General features: G+C 48.6%; 2 protein-coding genes across 4 annotated transcripts in view; one reads left to right on the top strand and one right to left on the bottom strand.

Moving 5' to 3' along the window:
• WDR33 (WD repeat domain 33) overlaps nt 1-4008 on the top strand; it is a 98967-nt gene extending 94959 nt beyond the window's left edge. For all 3 annotated transcript variants that reach the window (XM_045558844.1, XM_045558847.1, XM_045558846.1), the window contains 4 exons: nt 445-608; nt 718-810; nt 1419-1634; nt 3354-4008. In XM_045558844.1, coding sequence (XP_045414800.1) covers nt 445-608; nt 718-810; nt 1419-1634; nt 3354-3583 — 703 coding nt within the window. In that variant the 3' untranslated portion in view covers nt 3584-4008. The remainder of the gene's footprint in view (nt 1-444; nt 609-717; nt 811-1418; nt 1635-3353) is intronic.
• Nucleotides 4009-7064: 3056 nt separating this feature from the next.
• On the bottom strand, nt 7065-8100 carry SFT2D3 (SFT2 domain containing 3). Its single transcript, XM_045558850.1, is given in 2 exon segments — nt 7065-8057; nt 8059-8100. Coding segments are annotated over 2 exon segments (654 nt in total). The 3' UTR covers nt 7065-7445.
• Nucleotides 8101-17201: the final 9101 nt, after the last annotated feature.

Here is a 17201-nt window from a genome sequence, read left to right as displayed (position 1 = left end):
CGAGACTCTGTCTCCAAAAAAAAAAAAAAAAAATATATATATATATAGTTTTCCAGATTCACAAAAGGTTGTGAACAGACATATATATGTATATATATATAGAGAGAGAGAGAGAGAAGGAGGAAGAGAAAGTTTGGCTGGGTGCAGTGGTTCACGCTTATAATCCTAGCACTTTGGGAGGCTGAGGCAAGAGGATCGCCTGAGCCCGGGAGTTTGAGGCTGCAGTGAGCTGTGATGATGCCACTGCACTCCAGCCTGGGCAACAGAGTGAGACCCTATCTCTAAAAAATAATAACAAAATTTTAAAAAGTATATAGTTTTATTTTGTTTTCCACCCAATTAACATTGTATCATATTTTCTCATATCATTATGCTTCTCTGAACATGAACTTAGAGCAGCAAGGTGTTCCATGAGATGGACATTCTGCTGTCTTTCCTCTACAGCTTCAGAAGAGGCGCTCCCCCGAGACACGAGGGCCGTGCTCCCCCCAGGGGAAGGGATGGTTTTCCTGGTCCTGAAGACTTTGGTCCAGAGGAGAATTTTGATGCTTCTGATGAAGCGGCCCGAGGGCGAGATCTCAGAGGTCGAGGTCGGGGTACCCCACGAGGTGAGCGAGTGCTGAGGACACCTGGTCTGGAAGGACAAGGTGGCAGAGTTAGGTGGTTGTGACACAGCTGAAACAGTCTGAGAGCACCGTGGTTTGCTTCTCTGTGTAGGAGGAAGGAAGGGTTTACTCCCCACTCCTGACGAGTTCCCCCGCTTTGAAGGAGGACGGAAGCCAGACTCCTGGGATGGAAACAGAGAGCCAGGTAAGGAAAGAGAACTGCTCGGTGGGTGGCTCGTGGTGGCTCTACACCAGCAGCTCACAAAGTAGGGCCCGTAGGCCCTCCCAGGGGTCCGCGAGGGAGCTGCAGCATTCTGTGGCAGTAGACTGAATGCAGAAGCAGTGAGAATCCAGCTTTCTTCTGTTAAGTCAGACATTAAAGGGATTTATCTAAATATAAAACAATACCCCTTTTTTTTACTAAATATTTTTAGTTTTTGAAAAAGTTAAATAAATTACAATTTTCTCAGTCTTAATTGCTAATATGGTAAATATTAGTAGATATAACTCTCATCAATGAAATCTCTTTGGGGTCCTCAATAATTTTTAAGAATGTAAAGATGTCCTCATACTAAAACATCTGAGACCCCCATCTCTGGACCCTACCTGCCTCCTCTTACTTTAGGAGGTACGTTGATTTCTAATCGTGGCCTTTGTGTCCATGGTGACTGACACCTGGCCTCCGCTGGGTACTCAGCACGTGTTTCTTGCACGGATGGTTCTCGAGTTGCTCCATGTTCTCAGCAACATCATTTCCTTCTGCTTTTGGTCGCGCCGTCCTTTACTATGAGGAGACTCTGCTGCTTATTTCAGGGCCAGGTCATGAACATTTCCGTGATGCTCCACGCCCTGATCATCCCCCTCATGACGGTCACTCCCCTGCAAGCAGAGAGCGCTCCTCTTCTCTGCAAGGCATGGACATGGCATCCCTACCGCCTCGAAAGCGCCCTTGGCACGATGGGCCAGGTACTGCTGAGCACAGAGAAATGGAGGCCCCGGGGGGCCCTTCTGAGGACCGCGGAGGCAAAGGTAAGAGGCCAGTGGCTACAGCACCAGGAGCTGCAGGGGCCAAGCGGGCCTCGCCTGTACCTGTAGCGCATGTCCTTGGGGCCTAAGCTGTGCAGCCCCACATGTTCCCAAATGTGTGAGTGCTGGTTGGAGCTGTCACCCAGTGACTGCAAGCTCAGCCCTGCACATGACCCCAGTTGCTCTAGGAATCCATGCCCATTCAAGGTTCCACTCCAGCCCTCTGCCACCGTGCCCCAGCGCTCTTACTGCTGGGCTTGCTTTCTGGAGACCCCTGCTCTAATTGGCAGTCTGCTTTGCACTGACGGCTGCTCAGCGCCCTTGAGGGTGTCCTTGGCCGGAGGGGAAGAGTTGTCCTCTCCTTGGTTCTGCGGTGCTTTTTTTAGCCTGAGCCCAGAGGAACACTGCTTGTGCCCAAAGTCACAAAGACTCTGGGGAACATGGTCTGCAGGGGTGTTTCCAGGGAGTAGCTTATCTCTACAACTTGAGACTCTGAATCTTGATTTTATAGGCGGCACTTTTAGCCTGGAGTAATAGCCACCACAGCTAACTACAGCTCTGCCCGCGGATGTGGTGTGGCTTGGAGGCTGCTGGAGAGACCACTGCCTGTGTGCCCCAGCTTGTGCTCTGCTCCCCAAGTCGACCTGCTTTGTGTTTACAGTCCTTCCATTGCAAAGTTCTGCCTTTTGTTCTTGATAGTTTGATTTTTCTCAGAGCAAAACCCTCAGAAATTACCTCAGGTATCTCCAATAGATCTCCCTGCCTCAAAACACATTTTATTACTAGTTGGTGTGCTATAATTTTGGATGACTTTCATAGGCACTCAGGACACATGGTAGGTCCCCTGGCCAAGGTCCGTGGCTAGTGTGGAAGTGATGTGTAGTAGCTGCCAACTTCTCTGCCCAGGCACTCTCAGGAGGGCCCAGGTGGCGCTTTGTAAGAAAAAAGCCAAGAGTATTCCTTTGGCTAACTCTCCCAGCGTTTTCATCTCTGCTAGATTTAAATTGCATTCAAAAACTTAAGACAAAATAAAGCTGATAAGTCTTCTGAGAGCACATATGGGAGATAGGACCAAATCCTATCCATTTCATGAGAAAATTTTAAAAGAAGGAATTTTAATAATACCTTAATTTTAATGCATATTTGTATGTGTAAGTCTGAAACAAGTTAAGCTGTCCCTGGGAGAAATAATCTCAAAGCCAGTGTGACTGGCTGGGGGTTTTTGTGCCTTTATTTCTCGGGAAGTATTTTATTTCACTAACTTTGTAAAAGGAAGCCAAAAGTGCCATATGTCACAGAACAGTCACAGTAAACACTTATTCTAGTTGGAGCACTTGTCATTAACAGCAGCACGCACTTCTAAAGTTAAGCCAGTGCTTTTCAAACCTCCCCTCAGAATACCGTTGGCATAGGAGGGTGAAGATATGCCTTCTTATGGTCTGGGGACACGTCCCGGTGTGGGGCGGGTCTCCCTGAAAGTGCTCCGTGCTTCCCTCTTGGCTTCCTGCCATCTGTCACACAGCCCTGGGGACCATGGCCACGAGGTGGTGGTTAGAAAGGGACAGAGGTACATCTTTTAGTGTTCTGAATGCCATTGCCAGTTGTCCCAGAACATTCCAGAAGTGGTCTGCTGTCGTCAGATAGTAAAAGTTTATACTAGGAGTTACTGGCTAACAATTGCTAATACAAAAAGTCACAAGTGAAATCTGTGTTTCGTTTCAGGCCGGGGGGGCCCAGGACCTTCCCAAAGAGTGCCCAAATCAGGGCGTTCCAGCTCCTTGGATGGAGATCACCACGATGGATACCACAGAGACGAACCTTTTGGGGGCCCTCCAGGCAGTGGCGCCCCTTCTCGAGGGGGCCGGAGCGGCAGTAACTGGGGCAGAGGGAGTAACATGAACTCTGGCCCACCACGGCGAGGGGCGTCGAGGGGAGGTGGAAGGGGTCGGTAGAAGTTGGGGCTGAGCACGCTGAGGCTGCTCTGGACAGTATTTAAGAACTTCTTGTGGATTAACCAAGCGAAACAAAAGGAAGCCTGCACCACTGTAGCCCTGAGCTCCCTTCTGGGGCAGCTGACTCCCAGGAACCCCTACTGAGGTCTTCAAGATGAAGAGACTGCTGCCGGCTGCCCAGAGTAGCTGGGCTTGTGTCCCGTCCACCCTCACTGCTCTAAGTCCCATGTTGTTTTGTGAAGATAAAAGCTGGAATCTTTTTTTTTTTTTTTTTTAGTGTCATGAGACATGGAGCACCTCCACAAATTTAAGTTTGTGTCCAATTGGAAATTTGTTTCTATATGTACAGTTTGTCAGAGAAAAAACATTAAGTTGTTTTTGTATGAATACAGAATGTGATTTAAGCAAGAATTAACAGAAAACAACCAGTTGTGGAGTGCTTGCCTTAAGGAAACCCTTGGTTTCCATTGCATCTGACCTGCTGAAGGGTATACAGTTGTTGCTGGTATTTATACACAGAGTTGACGTGAGCGCCTAGGTCATCTCATTGACTTCACCTGGGAACTTGTGTTTTTCAACAGATTCTCATCTAGCCATCCTGTCACCCTATTTTTGTTATAGTGAGGAATACGTGAAAACTACTCTAATGTAGTTTGAAGTAGATTCAAAGCCTTGGTCAGTCATGCTCTAGCAGATGGAAAATTATACCCTGAAGAAAAACTTAAACTTCTGGCTGTCCAACTAGGGGCTCTCCCTTCGTTGCATCTCCTTAATAATCACACTTTAGATTTGCATTGTCTTGTGAGGAGAGGAACTTGATGTAAGCCAGGCTAACTACACATACCCTTTTGAAAACTTTAAATCATTTCACACATTAAGTTGAAAAGGAATGGACCAAAATCTCTCCTAAAACTTAAATCTCTTCTTCTATACTAGCTATGTGGAAATACCAGTGTTTAAGGCAGAGGATAGTTCTAACTCATAGTAAGCCAGAATGATCTTGTTCATGGCAAATTCTTGTTTTAAATAAATGTAACATTTAGTTCAGTTTGGATTGGAAGCTAAAAATTCAGTTTGAGATATGCCATGATACTTTCTATATGAATATAAGAAAACTTTTATTATTAAAAGGACATTCCTATGGCCACCCTAACACTTCATTACATTGCCAGCTTCAGTTTGGCATCAGAATCAAGTTTACTTGACATATTTAGTGGTGCTGGAAGTCTGACAGTTTGATAGTATATAAAAATCTCCTAACTGGTTCTCTATGAATGTAAAAAAATGGTAAAAGTTATTTTTGTGAAGTGAGAAAGTACTGACCACACACACTCACCTAGAGACTCCGAGTAATTTTTTTTTTACTTTGAAATTAAAAACATTTTATCAACACCCCACCATAAACATGCTACTAGGAAGCTCAAGATTGCTTTAGGTTTGTGGATATTCTTTCCTTACCCTCCACTGGTATAACTTAGACATAAACTATAGTCATATTCAAAGAAGCTAAAAAGGGATCCAGAGACCAAACCCATATCAAGATTAGGCCCCTTTTTCTGAGATTCAGGTGGAAAGAATTTTATTAACACTTTAGGCTTTAACTTTAATAACACAGTACCACAGTAAACATATAACCGGATCACATTTTGAGAATTCATTTAGAGAAAACAGAAGTCTCTACATTATGCATTTATTAAATACTCAGGATATATATAACATTTTAAAACATAACTATCAAAATACATACTAGATATGCTTTGAATTTTATAAAAATTTTCAAACAATTTTGAATTGTTTGAATTCTTGAGAAAAACACTGGAAGCATTTTTTTTTTTTTTTTTTTTTTAAGAAATGAGGTCTGGCTATGTTGCCCAGGCTGGAGTGCAGTGGCAACTCACAGGTGTGATCCCACTAATGATCAGTGTGGGAGTTTTGACCAGCTCCATTTCCAACCTGGGCTGGTTCACCCCTCCTTAGGCAACCTGCTGGTCCCCTGCTCCTGGAAGATCACCATATTGAGGCCAAACTTAGTGAGGACACTGGGTCAGCACAGTGCACAACAGCCCAGAATTTCCAGGCTAAGTGATCCCTGCCCCCTCCCCCGGGCCTCCGCCTCCCCAGTAACTGGGACTATAGGTGCATGCCACCCCAATGAGCTGCATGGAAGCTTTAAAATTTTACTTAAGAAATAGAATAGCATCAACATAAAAATGTGTTAAACATTATAGAATTTCCAGCCACATAAATTCAGAACTAGAACAAATTTAACTAGGGGACTAGAAAGAGCAACCAATGGCACAAGTCTTTCCAATTAAAAAAATAAATCCCTGAAAATACTGCATTTGCTCTCATAAGCACCCTCTTGAGGTAGGTAACTTTAATGACGGGAACAAGACAGTATTCTTAGCAAATACGAAGCCTAGAGTGTGGACGTTGGCCACTTTAGTGTCATTTCTTGCGACAGGACTTAGGGCACTGACCTAGGAACACAAAGTTTTGGGGTTGGAGGAAGAAACAGTGCTCTGTTGCTGCATGACACACTATTACGGCAACACTGTTTTCCAGCTCTGGAAAACAATTATTTTCAAATTGTGCAAGCCAATGCCTAGAAGTGGTTCTCAACCTTGGCTGGACATGGAATCATCTGGGGAGCTTTAAAAACAATGTTGGTGCCTGGGTCCTACCTCCCAGATATTTAGACTGAATTGACCTCATTGGGGCTCTTCAAGTAATTCTGATGTGCAACCAAGCATGAGAACCCTTGGCACAGAATTTTTAAATTCTAAATATTTTATTTCCTGGTTTATAGCTATTGACAAAATATGTGGTTTTTTGGAACTCATCAGAATATTGGCCCCATACTTTCTGGCAATAAATTAAGGTGGGTAAAAGCGCTGAACCTAAAATGAAGGAAATTTAGCAAGTAAGTACGAAAAAGCATCTAAAGCACCTTAAGATCTGCCTGAAAATTGTAATATACAGTTTAAAAAGCAAACCATAAAATTAGATCTCATAGAAAATTTATGTTCACCACCAAATATGGGAATTCTAGATGCAGAATTATCTTCCTATCTGCCAGTATTCCAAGCCCAGTTCTGCACAGAGACCTCTACTGCCTTTTTTACATGCACCTTCCAGGCTACCATTTTCTTGGGGGCAGAAAGTTTCTTTTGGTCTATTGCTTTCGTGTGTAATAAAGAACTAATTTTCCTCTCGTTATAAAGCACCATATTTGCAGTTCCTTTTAAGAAAATAACCGAGATTAGCCGTTTTAACTAAAATAAGTACTTTTAAAAATCCAATGGCTAAATTCAGTGTTTAACCTGATATCCTTCTAGATTCATACTGAAGAAAATAATTTCCAAGTCTTACCTATAGCCAAACAAAACCAAAAGTTATTGTAACTAAACATCGACCACTGGATTTTTTAAATGACAAGAAGGTAAAAGATAAAACTGAGAAAAATCACAAAAGCAGCCAATTCAAAGAAAAGCTATTGTTTTTTTCTCAGCTCAAGTCTAAGACCAAACAATGCTAAAGCAACCTCCAATTGCCGTGTTACAGCATACTATCACCAATTCAATGACAAGATCTCGTTTTCCGAGCCGAGTATAGCACAAAACGCTGAAGTCGAGGAGCTTCTGACACTGTTCGTGCGTCGCAGCAGGCGCTCCGAGTCCACGGAGCGGCCGGCACAGTCAAGGGCGGGCCTCTGCCCCGCGCCGTCCGCGTGTCTGCGGGCCGTGTCGCGGCGGGCGGCGGGCGGCTAACGAACCGGCCCGCCCAGTCCCTGGCTCGGCTGGCTGGTCCCCGACGGTGCTGGCCGGCGCCGGCTCCTCGTCCTTCCCGACGGCGCGGGCTCTCACACGGGCAGGGCCTTCGCGAGGCCGGCGCCGCGGCCCAGGCGGCCGAGGGCGAGGCGCAGCGCGGAGCCGCCGCCCCACGGCAGCAGGCCGAGCAGCGCGGCCAGGAGCGCGGCCACCTGCGCGCAGGCGCCCAGCACCGTGAGCAGCGTGCTGCGCAGACTCAGCGCCGCGTACAGCGTGGCGCCCAGCGCGGCCGCGTAGAGTAGTGCGGGCCGCGACGCCGCCTCCTCGCCGCGCAGCAGGCGCCCGCACGCCGCGCCGCCCCGCAGCAGCGCGCCTCCCGCCAGCGCCAGCGCCGAGCCCAGCGTCCAGAGCAGCGCGAACTTGCGCGCGCGCAGCAGCAGCACGGGCGCGTAGAGCGCGGCCAGGCCGAAGCAGAGCGCCGCCAGCAGCAGGCACCCGCCGCCCGCCGCCAGCCGCTGCCCGCGCGTCACCCTCGGCACGCACGCCGGGCCCGCCGCCGCTGGCTCCGCGGGGCTCCGCGCCCACGTCCAGCGCAGGCCCCCGCGGCCTAGCCACGCCCACGCCGGTCCGTCCCCGGCCGCGGACCCCTCCGCTTCCCCCGCGGCGAGCAGCGGCTCCGCGGCCGCCGGTCCTGCCGCTTTCCCCCTGCGCCAGGTACTCCTGTAGCTGGCGATGGAGATCCGCCATCTCGGACAGGGCGACGGGAGCGCGGGGCTGCGGTCCACTTCCGGCTCTGCTCGGCCCTCGGGCGGCGGTTGGTCGGCCGCGGCGGAAGGGGCGGGGCCGGCGACGCGCGCGGAAGTGCTCGGGCAGTGCCTGGGCAGCGGGCGTGCAGGTTCTACCCCGAGGTCTTTCCGCAGTCACCCGCCAGCGCCTCACGCTGTTCCTTGTTCGGAGTAGGCGCCCTACGGCCAGGATAATTCCTGTCAGCATTAAAAGTTGGGGGGAGAGAGTGGCCGTGGCTCTGAAAGGTCACTCAAGGGACCCTTTGCTGGTGGAAATGTGCAGGGTCCTTAACTTTGTCAGTGTCTACCACGGCTGTGATACTGAGCTATAGTTTGCAAGATGGAGGAATCAGAGTGAAGGGTACACGGGCTCTATCGTTCCTTACACCTGCATGCAAATCTACTATTATCTCAAAATTTAATTTTTTATTAAAACGTTCAGACCTGCAGGACTCGGTGGTTTCTTTGGGGGCGGGTTGCATTCTGATTTGATACCGTACTTGATAATAAATGACCATCCTGATCGCTTACCATAGAGTTGATAGAGGAAGGGTTAACTCCCACTGACATCAACCCACTTCTTTCTTCTGTTCCTTGTTTTGGCCAGAGGTTTGACAATATCCTTGACTCCTTCATGCTCCACGTGCAAGACTTGGTGCTCCTGGTTGTGTGTCTTTGGTTCGCCTCTCCAGACATCTCTGGGCCCAGGTCTCCTGACTCATCGTCAAATGTCTGACAAGTTTGCCCGTATTCCAGTCAATCCTGATCTATTCTGAGGTGACTCCCACGTGCTCTACTCTCAGAGCCTCCTGGAGAGTGTCTGCCTGTGGTTCTCAGGTCACACCCCTCCAGACCTCTCAGGGTTTCTCCCTTCAGCTTCCTCCTGCAGCTGCTAGTCACTTAGGTGCACTTTATCTGAGTTCTCACTTTCATGATTGTCAAAGTTCATTTGTTAAGGCTGTGCCAGGTGCTCCTTAAGGACACGGTCTCTTCTCTTTCCCTAGGATCTGACAATCTTGCTGCAAAGATACAATAACAAACCTATGTTGACTGAATGGGCACAGCTGTCAATTTCAATGCGGTAAAGGTGCCTGAAAACCTTTGTATTAATCGATGCTTTCCGAAGCCATTGACTAAAAGCCCCAGCCTGTTTTGCTAGACGTTAAAAATGGCTATGGTGAATTTAAGATGTGATGGCATGGAGGTCTTTTGTGTATTTTGAGGTGCAATATGGATAAATTACACAGCAGTTTACTATTGTACAGATCTTTGGCTTCTTTGCCCCAGAAGACTGTGCCTTCCCTGCTCTCCCTCTTTTGGGGGACGTAGGAGGCTGTACTGACCTCTGTAGGCTGTTTGCGTACTTTTCTGTCACTTGGCTTCTAGCTAGGTTTGGCCAATGGGAGGCCCTGGTGGGAGAAGCCAGGTATTTTCCCTGTGGGCCTCCATAGCTCCCCTCACCACCTTGGCTTCCCCTCGGTGACCCCCGCCAATGGACTGATAACACTCCTCTGTCCTCTACTCTGGGCACATGTGTTAATGACTTTCTGTTGCGTGGCTTCTCAGCCTTTCCCTCACCTGTACACCCAATTTCCCTCATTAAATTCCTTTCAATGCTTTCCATTTTCCTGGTTGGATCCTGACACATACAATTCTTTTTCAAAATACATTCTGATTTGTTAACCTCACTTGATCATCATAGTGCCCATCCTGATCACTTACCGTGGGCTAAACCATTAGGATGATTACTATCAAAAAAAACAAAAGAAAACAGAAAATAACAAGTGCTGGCAAGGATGTGGAGATATTGGAACCCTTGTACATGTATACTGTTGTTGGGAATGTACAATGGTACAGCCACTGTGGAAAACATGGCGGTTCCACAAAAAATGAAAAGTAGAATTACCATCCAGCAATTCCACCCTCGGTGTATATTGAAATGAATTGAAAGCAGGATCTCAAGATACTTGAACACAAATGTTCATAGCAGCATTATTCACAATAACCAAAAGGTGGAAGCAACCCAAGTATCCAGCAATAGATAAACCAAATGTTATGTAGACATACAATGGAATATTAGCCTTAAAAAGGAAGAAAATTTTGACATCCTACAAGATGAAGCATAATTTTGACATTATGCTAAGTGAAATAAGCCAGTCACTAAAAAGACAAATACTGTATGATTCCATTTATATGAGATACTAGTCAAACGCACAGAGACAGAAAGCAGAATGGGTACATAAGTGATGTTACCTGATCGTTTATGCAGATGGAAAAGGCAGGGATTGTCCTGCTCGTTTTATAGGTGAGGGAAACCAAGATACTGAGAAGTTAAGTAACCAGCCCAAGGTCACCAAGAAAATTGGCGATAGGGCAGGATTAGAGGTCGTGGTTTCTGGTTTCTAACCTTGTGAGCTTCCCACTTGCCGAAAGGCCTTCTTTGGGGGCAGTACTGTACAAGGCACGGGCAGCGCTGATGGAAGGGCGTAACAAAAGGCCTTGCTCTAGCACTGCAGCACGATGCATTCTAAGTCTCCTCTTTCCTCCCTTTCTCCCTTGAAGCTTGTCAACAAGGCCTTCATTTCCCCGTGCCAGCAAAATGTTGGTGACAGAGTCACCAAATGCGTCTGTGTTGCTGAGTCCAGCGAGTTTCAGTCCTCAGCCTCCTGAAGCTCAGCGCAGCTCCACACCGTCGCTGTGTCCTTAAAACCAGCGGGTGGCTGGCACAGTGCTGAGGGCTTCCTTGTTGGCTCTTCCTCCTCCTGTGCCCTAAGCGTTGTCGTGCCCTGGGGCATCTCCTCTTTTCCTTCTAGACACCTGTTTCCTCACCCTCTCACCCAGCCCATGTCGCCGGAAACCCTCTGCATGCAGCGCCTCCCTCACCCCTCCACCCAGCGCTAATAGGGCCCTGGAAAAGGACATGTGGAACCAAACACTTCATTCCCGATTTCCCCCCTGCAGCCCCCAAATCTGTAACCACCCCTTTCCTTCCTCACGTCAATAAATCACACCAGCTCCACCTTGGAAAGAGATCCCAAACCAGACCGTTTCCTCCGCGGCTGGCCCCGCGTCCCCTGCTTCGGCCTGTGCCCTCCTCACGGCTGCTCGCACGTCGCCGGGCAACTCGTCCGCGTGGGTCAGGTCGTGCGCTCCCTGCGCCGCCCTAGGACCCCGCCACCTCCCCCGCGGCAGCTTCCTGCAGTCTGGGCAGCACGTGGTGGCGTTGCTGTCTCTGGATCTGTCAAACATGTTCCCACTTCAGTGCCTTTGTTGGTTCTCCTAGAACATTCCTCCCCTCCAAATACCCGCACGGCCCCTCCGGTGCCCGCAGCGCCCTCTGGCCGCGGTCAGATCTCAGCGGGGGGATCCGGCTCCCAGCTCCCGCAGGGCGCGCGCGGGCGAAGCAGCACCCTGTTCACCAGGTCCTCTCCGTACTCTGGGGAGACCTTGAGAGGTTTTCACGGTGGCCTCTCCCTTCGCTGTCTGGCCCGCTCCGCTGCGCTCTCTCCGCCCTGGCCCGGCGGGGACCGGAGCTGCCCAGTTGCCGCCTCCTTCAGCGTGGCGGGTCTGCTGGCAGCCACCCGAAATCGGGTCACGTCCTCCTCTGCCCAACAATCTTCAGTGGCTTCCGCTCCTAAAGATTCGATTCCAAATCCCCTCCCACCACCCCGGCATCCTAGGACCCCTTAGGCTCCTGCGGCTCCCACTGCCACTCTCTGGGGTCCCTCTGGGCCCTGCAGCCCAGACACCTCTTCCGTGGCCTTGCTGACGCCGGGCTTTCCGCGTCTGGTCCCCGTCCACGCCCGCGGCCGCCTGGCCTGCGCAGCCACTGTGCAGCCCTTTGTGTACTGGCTGGTGACACTGCCAGTGCCTTGGAGAGTTTCCTCTTTTATTTTTTATTTATTTATTTATTTATTTATTTATTTATTATTTTTGAGACAGAGTCTCGCTCTGTTGCCCGGGCTAGAGTGAGTGCCGTGGCGTCAGCCTAGCTCACAGCAACCTCAAACTCCTGGGCTCAAGCAATCCTCCTGCCTCAGCCTCCCGAGTAGCTGGGACTACAGGCATGCGCCACCATGCCCGGCTAATTTTTTCTATATATATTTTTAATTGTCCAGATAATTTTATTTCTATTTTTAGTAGAGACAGGGTCTCGCTCGGGCTGGTCTCAAACTCCTGACCTCGAGCGATCCACCCGCCTCGGCCTCCCAGAGGGCTAGGATTACAGGCGTGAGCCACCTCGCCCGGCCTCCTCTTTTATTTTTTAAAAAAATACCAACTGCCTGCATGTTTGTGATCTCGAGTCTCACTTCTTTGCACCCCTGCTTCCCAGCCCATTGCAGTCTTAGGTGCCCTGGCTTTTCTGGCAAACTTGAGTCTGTTAAGCTCAGGTAAGCGGCCGGGCTTATCCCTGGGCACGGGGTGCCTGGCTGCCTCCACCACTCAGTCCCTGTCCAGGACGAGGGCCTGGCCCTGGTGACCTTGCGCAGGCAGAGTGGCGAAGGACATGATCCTCGCTCCACCCTGGGGCAGCGGAGCCTCCAGACGGATGCCGGCCCGCAGAGATTCTGCACCGGTGGCAGGCTGTGGGCCAGCCCTGGCCAACTCGGCAGCCACGAGCCACATGTGGCCCTGAGCACCTGAGAGGTGGCCAGTGCAACTGGGGAACTGAATTTTTAATTTTAGTTAATTCATTATTTATACTGAATTATATTTAAAACATTATTATGATGCACACATGTTATATATGATGTATATAATATAATCTTATACTTTTTATAAAATTATATTTATAAAGACCACGTGTGGCTGGTGGCTACTGTATGGCCAGTGCAGCTCTGGAGCGTGTTGGAAATACAGGGAACATTTTGGATTGTCCCCATACCCAGGGGGTGCTCCTGGCATTTGGTGAGTGGGTGGCAGAGTCTGGTGCAGTGCAGGGACTGGCCACACATGCACCGGGGCTGGGGATGGCTTGTTCCTGCGAAGGATCCGGGGATGCTGGGTGGTCAGCGTCTCTGCGAGCGCTCCTCCGGGTTGTCCCCTGAGGCTTCCAGGGGAAAATGAGGAAATAGACCATCTCCTACAGTAGCATCGCTAGCCGACGGCCTGTCCCTGGGTTTCTCGCTGCTCAGTGAGCCTTCAGGGTGGTGGCCTTGCCCAACTGGGACGTCCCCTCCCACTGTCTGGGCGTGCCCTTGGGCACCCTCAGCTGCCAAGCCTGGGCGCTGCCAGCAGCGGGCCTCTCACAGGAAGACGCGATGCCCCAGGGGGCCTGGGGGTGAGGAGCCCTGCGCCCACCTGCTGGCTGCTCCCACGAGTCTGTCCCTTTTGGCTTCCTCTGGCCGTAGCCCTGCGAGTGTGTGTGTGTGTGTGTGTGTGTGTGTGTGTGTGCGCGCGCGCGCGCGCCTATGCGCACCCTCCTCTGCCCGCGTGTTCCCTGGGGGACCTCGGCCACAGGAGGCGGGTGGGACAAGTGGCCAGCCACCCTGGAGGCTACGATTTCTTCCTGCCTAACCCCTCTAGAATTAAAAACTCTTACTAAGTGTTCTTATTTTCGTGGCATTATAAGTTATTGTCATAAATTCAGTAAGAATTGGTCTTTCTTTGTTAATGGGAAATAATTGGAAACATTGGTTATGCAACCAAGGCCTTGCCTGGGATGTCATATTTGATAATGATGCTCATTTAATCAGACACATCAGACACTTTTAAGGAGTTACAGTCGGCTTTATGGAGCCGATGCTTACAAAACCCTCTTGGGAAAACCAGCCTGGTATCTGGTTTACAGCATTCCCAGAATTACCCTGAGTAAGGAAGGTCACTTCCTGACAGGCCCAGGACACTTAGGACATTTTGGGAACCTGTAGAAGAGAGAAATTTGCCCAAATCTATAGGGCGCTGCAGGTGAGATCTGGTGGGAAGTTCTCACCTTGGCTTGCTGGCCTCAGGTGGTTTTACAAAAGTCCCACCTGACATTCCTTATGACAACTTCCAGCAAAGTGAACGTAGGAGGTGGATGGCAAAGGACCATTCTTGCTGAGCCTGGGAAAGTGACTGGGTGAAATTTAATTAGACCAGGGGTGTGTGTGTGTGTGGTCAAGAATAACCTTTTTTTGAGATTGTTTTTTGTTTTTTTATCAAAATAGGGGAGAGACTACAGAAAAAGAATTGTGTTTCAGTGGAAAACTATGTCTACTTCACAGCCCGTTACTCCAGGTTACTGGGCTGCAGCCCCATGCACCTCCCTGGGCTGTTTTGCGCCTCTTGTAGATTGAAGGTGACTGACAGATGTGCAGACTCCATCTTATCTGGTAGAAACTTAACTGACTCCCCCACCCGCAAGTAGAAGAATAGATTTTGGCACCTACCTGCAGACTGCACTGGATCCTGCTACGTTGCCCATATTGTCAATTGCCAAACTTTGAATTTTCCCAGTTTCCATCAATATTGGTTATAACTGTCTAAACAAACGTTTCCTTCCTGCCCGACTTGGCATCACAGTCACCAAGAACGAAAGCCTGGCTGCCCAGATCCTTACTGGGACTCTAGGTGGTCAAAAGACCCACATGTAGACCCACATATAGACCAGTCCTGCAAACTGCAGCACGACGGTTGACGGGGAAGGACTCACCACCACAGCAGACCCTTCGTGGGCTGGGTTTCTCCCTGGACAAGCGGGCAGAAGGCTTGGGTCACACAGGCCCTTATCTGGGAGTCAACCAGGACTGTGCCATCGCAAAGAATACTGGCCTCTGAGCTTGGGAGCTTTAAGAAGCTCAGGGAGCCGTGCTGTTGAATCGCTGGAAGCCTTTCCTCACTGCCTCTTGGAATTCACCAGAAAAGACACTTTACAGGTCAGCTCCAAGCTCTTCACTCTGACACAGGCTTTTATATTAATATTTCTCCCTTTTCATTTTAGGCAGATGGTTTTCACTTCTAACAGATGGTTCAGCTGTTTGTACAGGAGCAACACAGATGGGAATCCCTGAAAGACAATTTCCTAGACCCTGTGTCACCCACTCAGGAGGTTTATGACGGCCTCTGAGTTGTTCAGTGATGACCGATAACTGAGGGAACAGCATGTTGAATTGTATTTGAGCCTTGTGCCCCTGGAAAGCAATGATGGCTGAGAAATTCCCCACCCTTTATGTTCTAGGGTACGGCTGACTGCAAAGGACCAGCCTGTGTTTGCACTTGGGACCCACCTCCACCCGTTACCATGACTCCTTTGTTAACCTGTCTCTATAAAGCCACGGGCCCCTTCCTTTTCTTTGAGATGTCCATCGTTAATCAACCTTCTCCCTATTGCAACAGACTGAATAAAATCACCTCTTTAATTGTTCAGTGCATTCTGTCTTCCATATGTTAGTAATTTAGTTTGTTGTATTTAATGCAATAGAACATTTTCAAATAATACTGTGCCAGCTAAGTTGCAATATCACTTTAAGACCAATACTTCAGGACTCAAAGGAATCGAATGATTTAGATAATTTAAATAATGTAAAAGACAAAATTTGTTTCTTACCACTTTTAGAATGTTAGTGGGAATAAACCAAACTCTAAAATAATTGAAAAAGGTTTATTCTGAGCCACTGTGTGTGACTGAGGCCCGGGAGTGACACACAAGAAGTCTTGAGTAAGTCGTCCCACCTTGGTTGGGTTACAGTTTGGTTTTATACATTTCAGGGAGACAAGAATTGAAGGTAAAATAATAAATCAATACGTGGAAGGTATACATTGGTTTGGTCAGAAAAGGCAAGACATCTAGTGGGGGTGGCAGTTCAGGTTACAGGTAGGTTTAGAGATTCGTTGCTTTGTAATTCGTTAAAGAGATGAAGCTTTGTCTAAAGCCTTGGAATGTTTTTTTTTCCTTGTTCTTTATTTTATTGTTTTTTTAATTTCAGCATATTATAGGGGTACAAAAGTTTAGGTTATATATATTGCACTTGCCCCCCTGAATCAGAGCTTCAAGTGTGTCCATTCCCAAGACGGTGTGCACCGCACTCATTATGTATGTATACACCCATCCCCTCCTCCCCCAACATCTGCCCGACACCCGATTAGTGTTATTCCTAAATGTGCTCTTAGGTGATGATCAGTGAAAGCAATTTGATTGAGTACATGTGGTGCTTGTTTTTCCATTCTTGGGTTACTTCACTTAGTAGAATGGGTTCCAGCTCTATCCAGGAAAATACAAGAGGTGCTATATCACCATTATTTCTTATAGCTGAGTAGTACTCCATGGTATACACATACCATATTTTATTAATCCACTCATGTATTGATGGACACTTGGGTTGTTTCCACATCTTTGCAATTGTAAATTGTGCTGCTGTAAACATTTGAGTGCAGTTGCCTTTTTTATAGAATGTCTTTTGTTCTTTTGGGTAGATGCCCAATAATGGGATTGCTGGATCGAATGGTAGGTCTACTTGAATCTGTTTAAGGTATCTCCATAATGCTTCCCACAGGGGTTGCTCTAGTTTGCAGTCCCACCAGCAGTGTATGAGTGTTCCTGTCTCTCCACATAAGGCTTGGGATGTTTTAAGTTAAGATAAGGAAGTCTGTTAATCAGAGGCAAGCCACAATATAGACTCCAGTGATCTGTTAAGCACATTGATGGCCTGCAGGTGATTTAAACTTTGCCCTGCGTGGCCTTAGGTCTTGTTAATAATTTAGTATCTTACTGTCAAAAAGAGTGGTTTGTCAGTCTTATGACCTCTGTTTCAGCGTTAATGCTGGTCAAGTGTCTGAACTCCAAAAGGGAGGAGGTGTAATGAAGTGTGTCTGACCTCCCCTTCTCGGCCAGGAACTCAGTTTTAAGGTTTCTCTGGGGTTCCCTTGGCCAAGAGGGGGGGCATTCAGTTGGCAGGGGATGCTTAGTATTTTATTTTTAGTCTACAAGAATTGGCGATAAAAAAGCGGCCGGGGCATCTTACAGTGTGTGTTATTAGGCAGCACCGGCTGGAGAAGTGCACATAGTAGCTGAGAGCCCAGCAGAGCCTCACACGTTCCATGCTGCTAGAGGAAAAGTCAGCAAAGGAAATACCAGCAGTGAAC

This window comes from Lemur catta, chromosome 8, assembly GCF_020740605.2.
Source record: "Lemur catta isolate mLemCat1 chromosome 8, mLemCat1.pri, whole genome shotgun sequence".
In the NCBI taxonomy this organism is placed as follows: Eukaryota; Metazoa; Chordata; class Mammalia; order Primates; family Lemuridae; genus Lemur; species Lemur catta.
The sequence above is the reverse complement of the archived record's forward strand: the minus strand, read 5'-3'. Positions and strand labels throughout refer to the sequence as shown.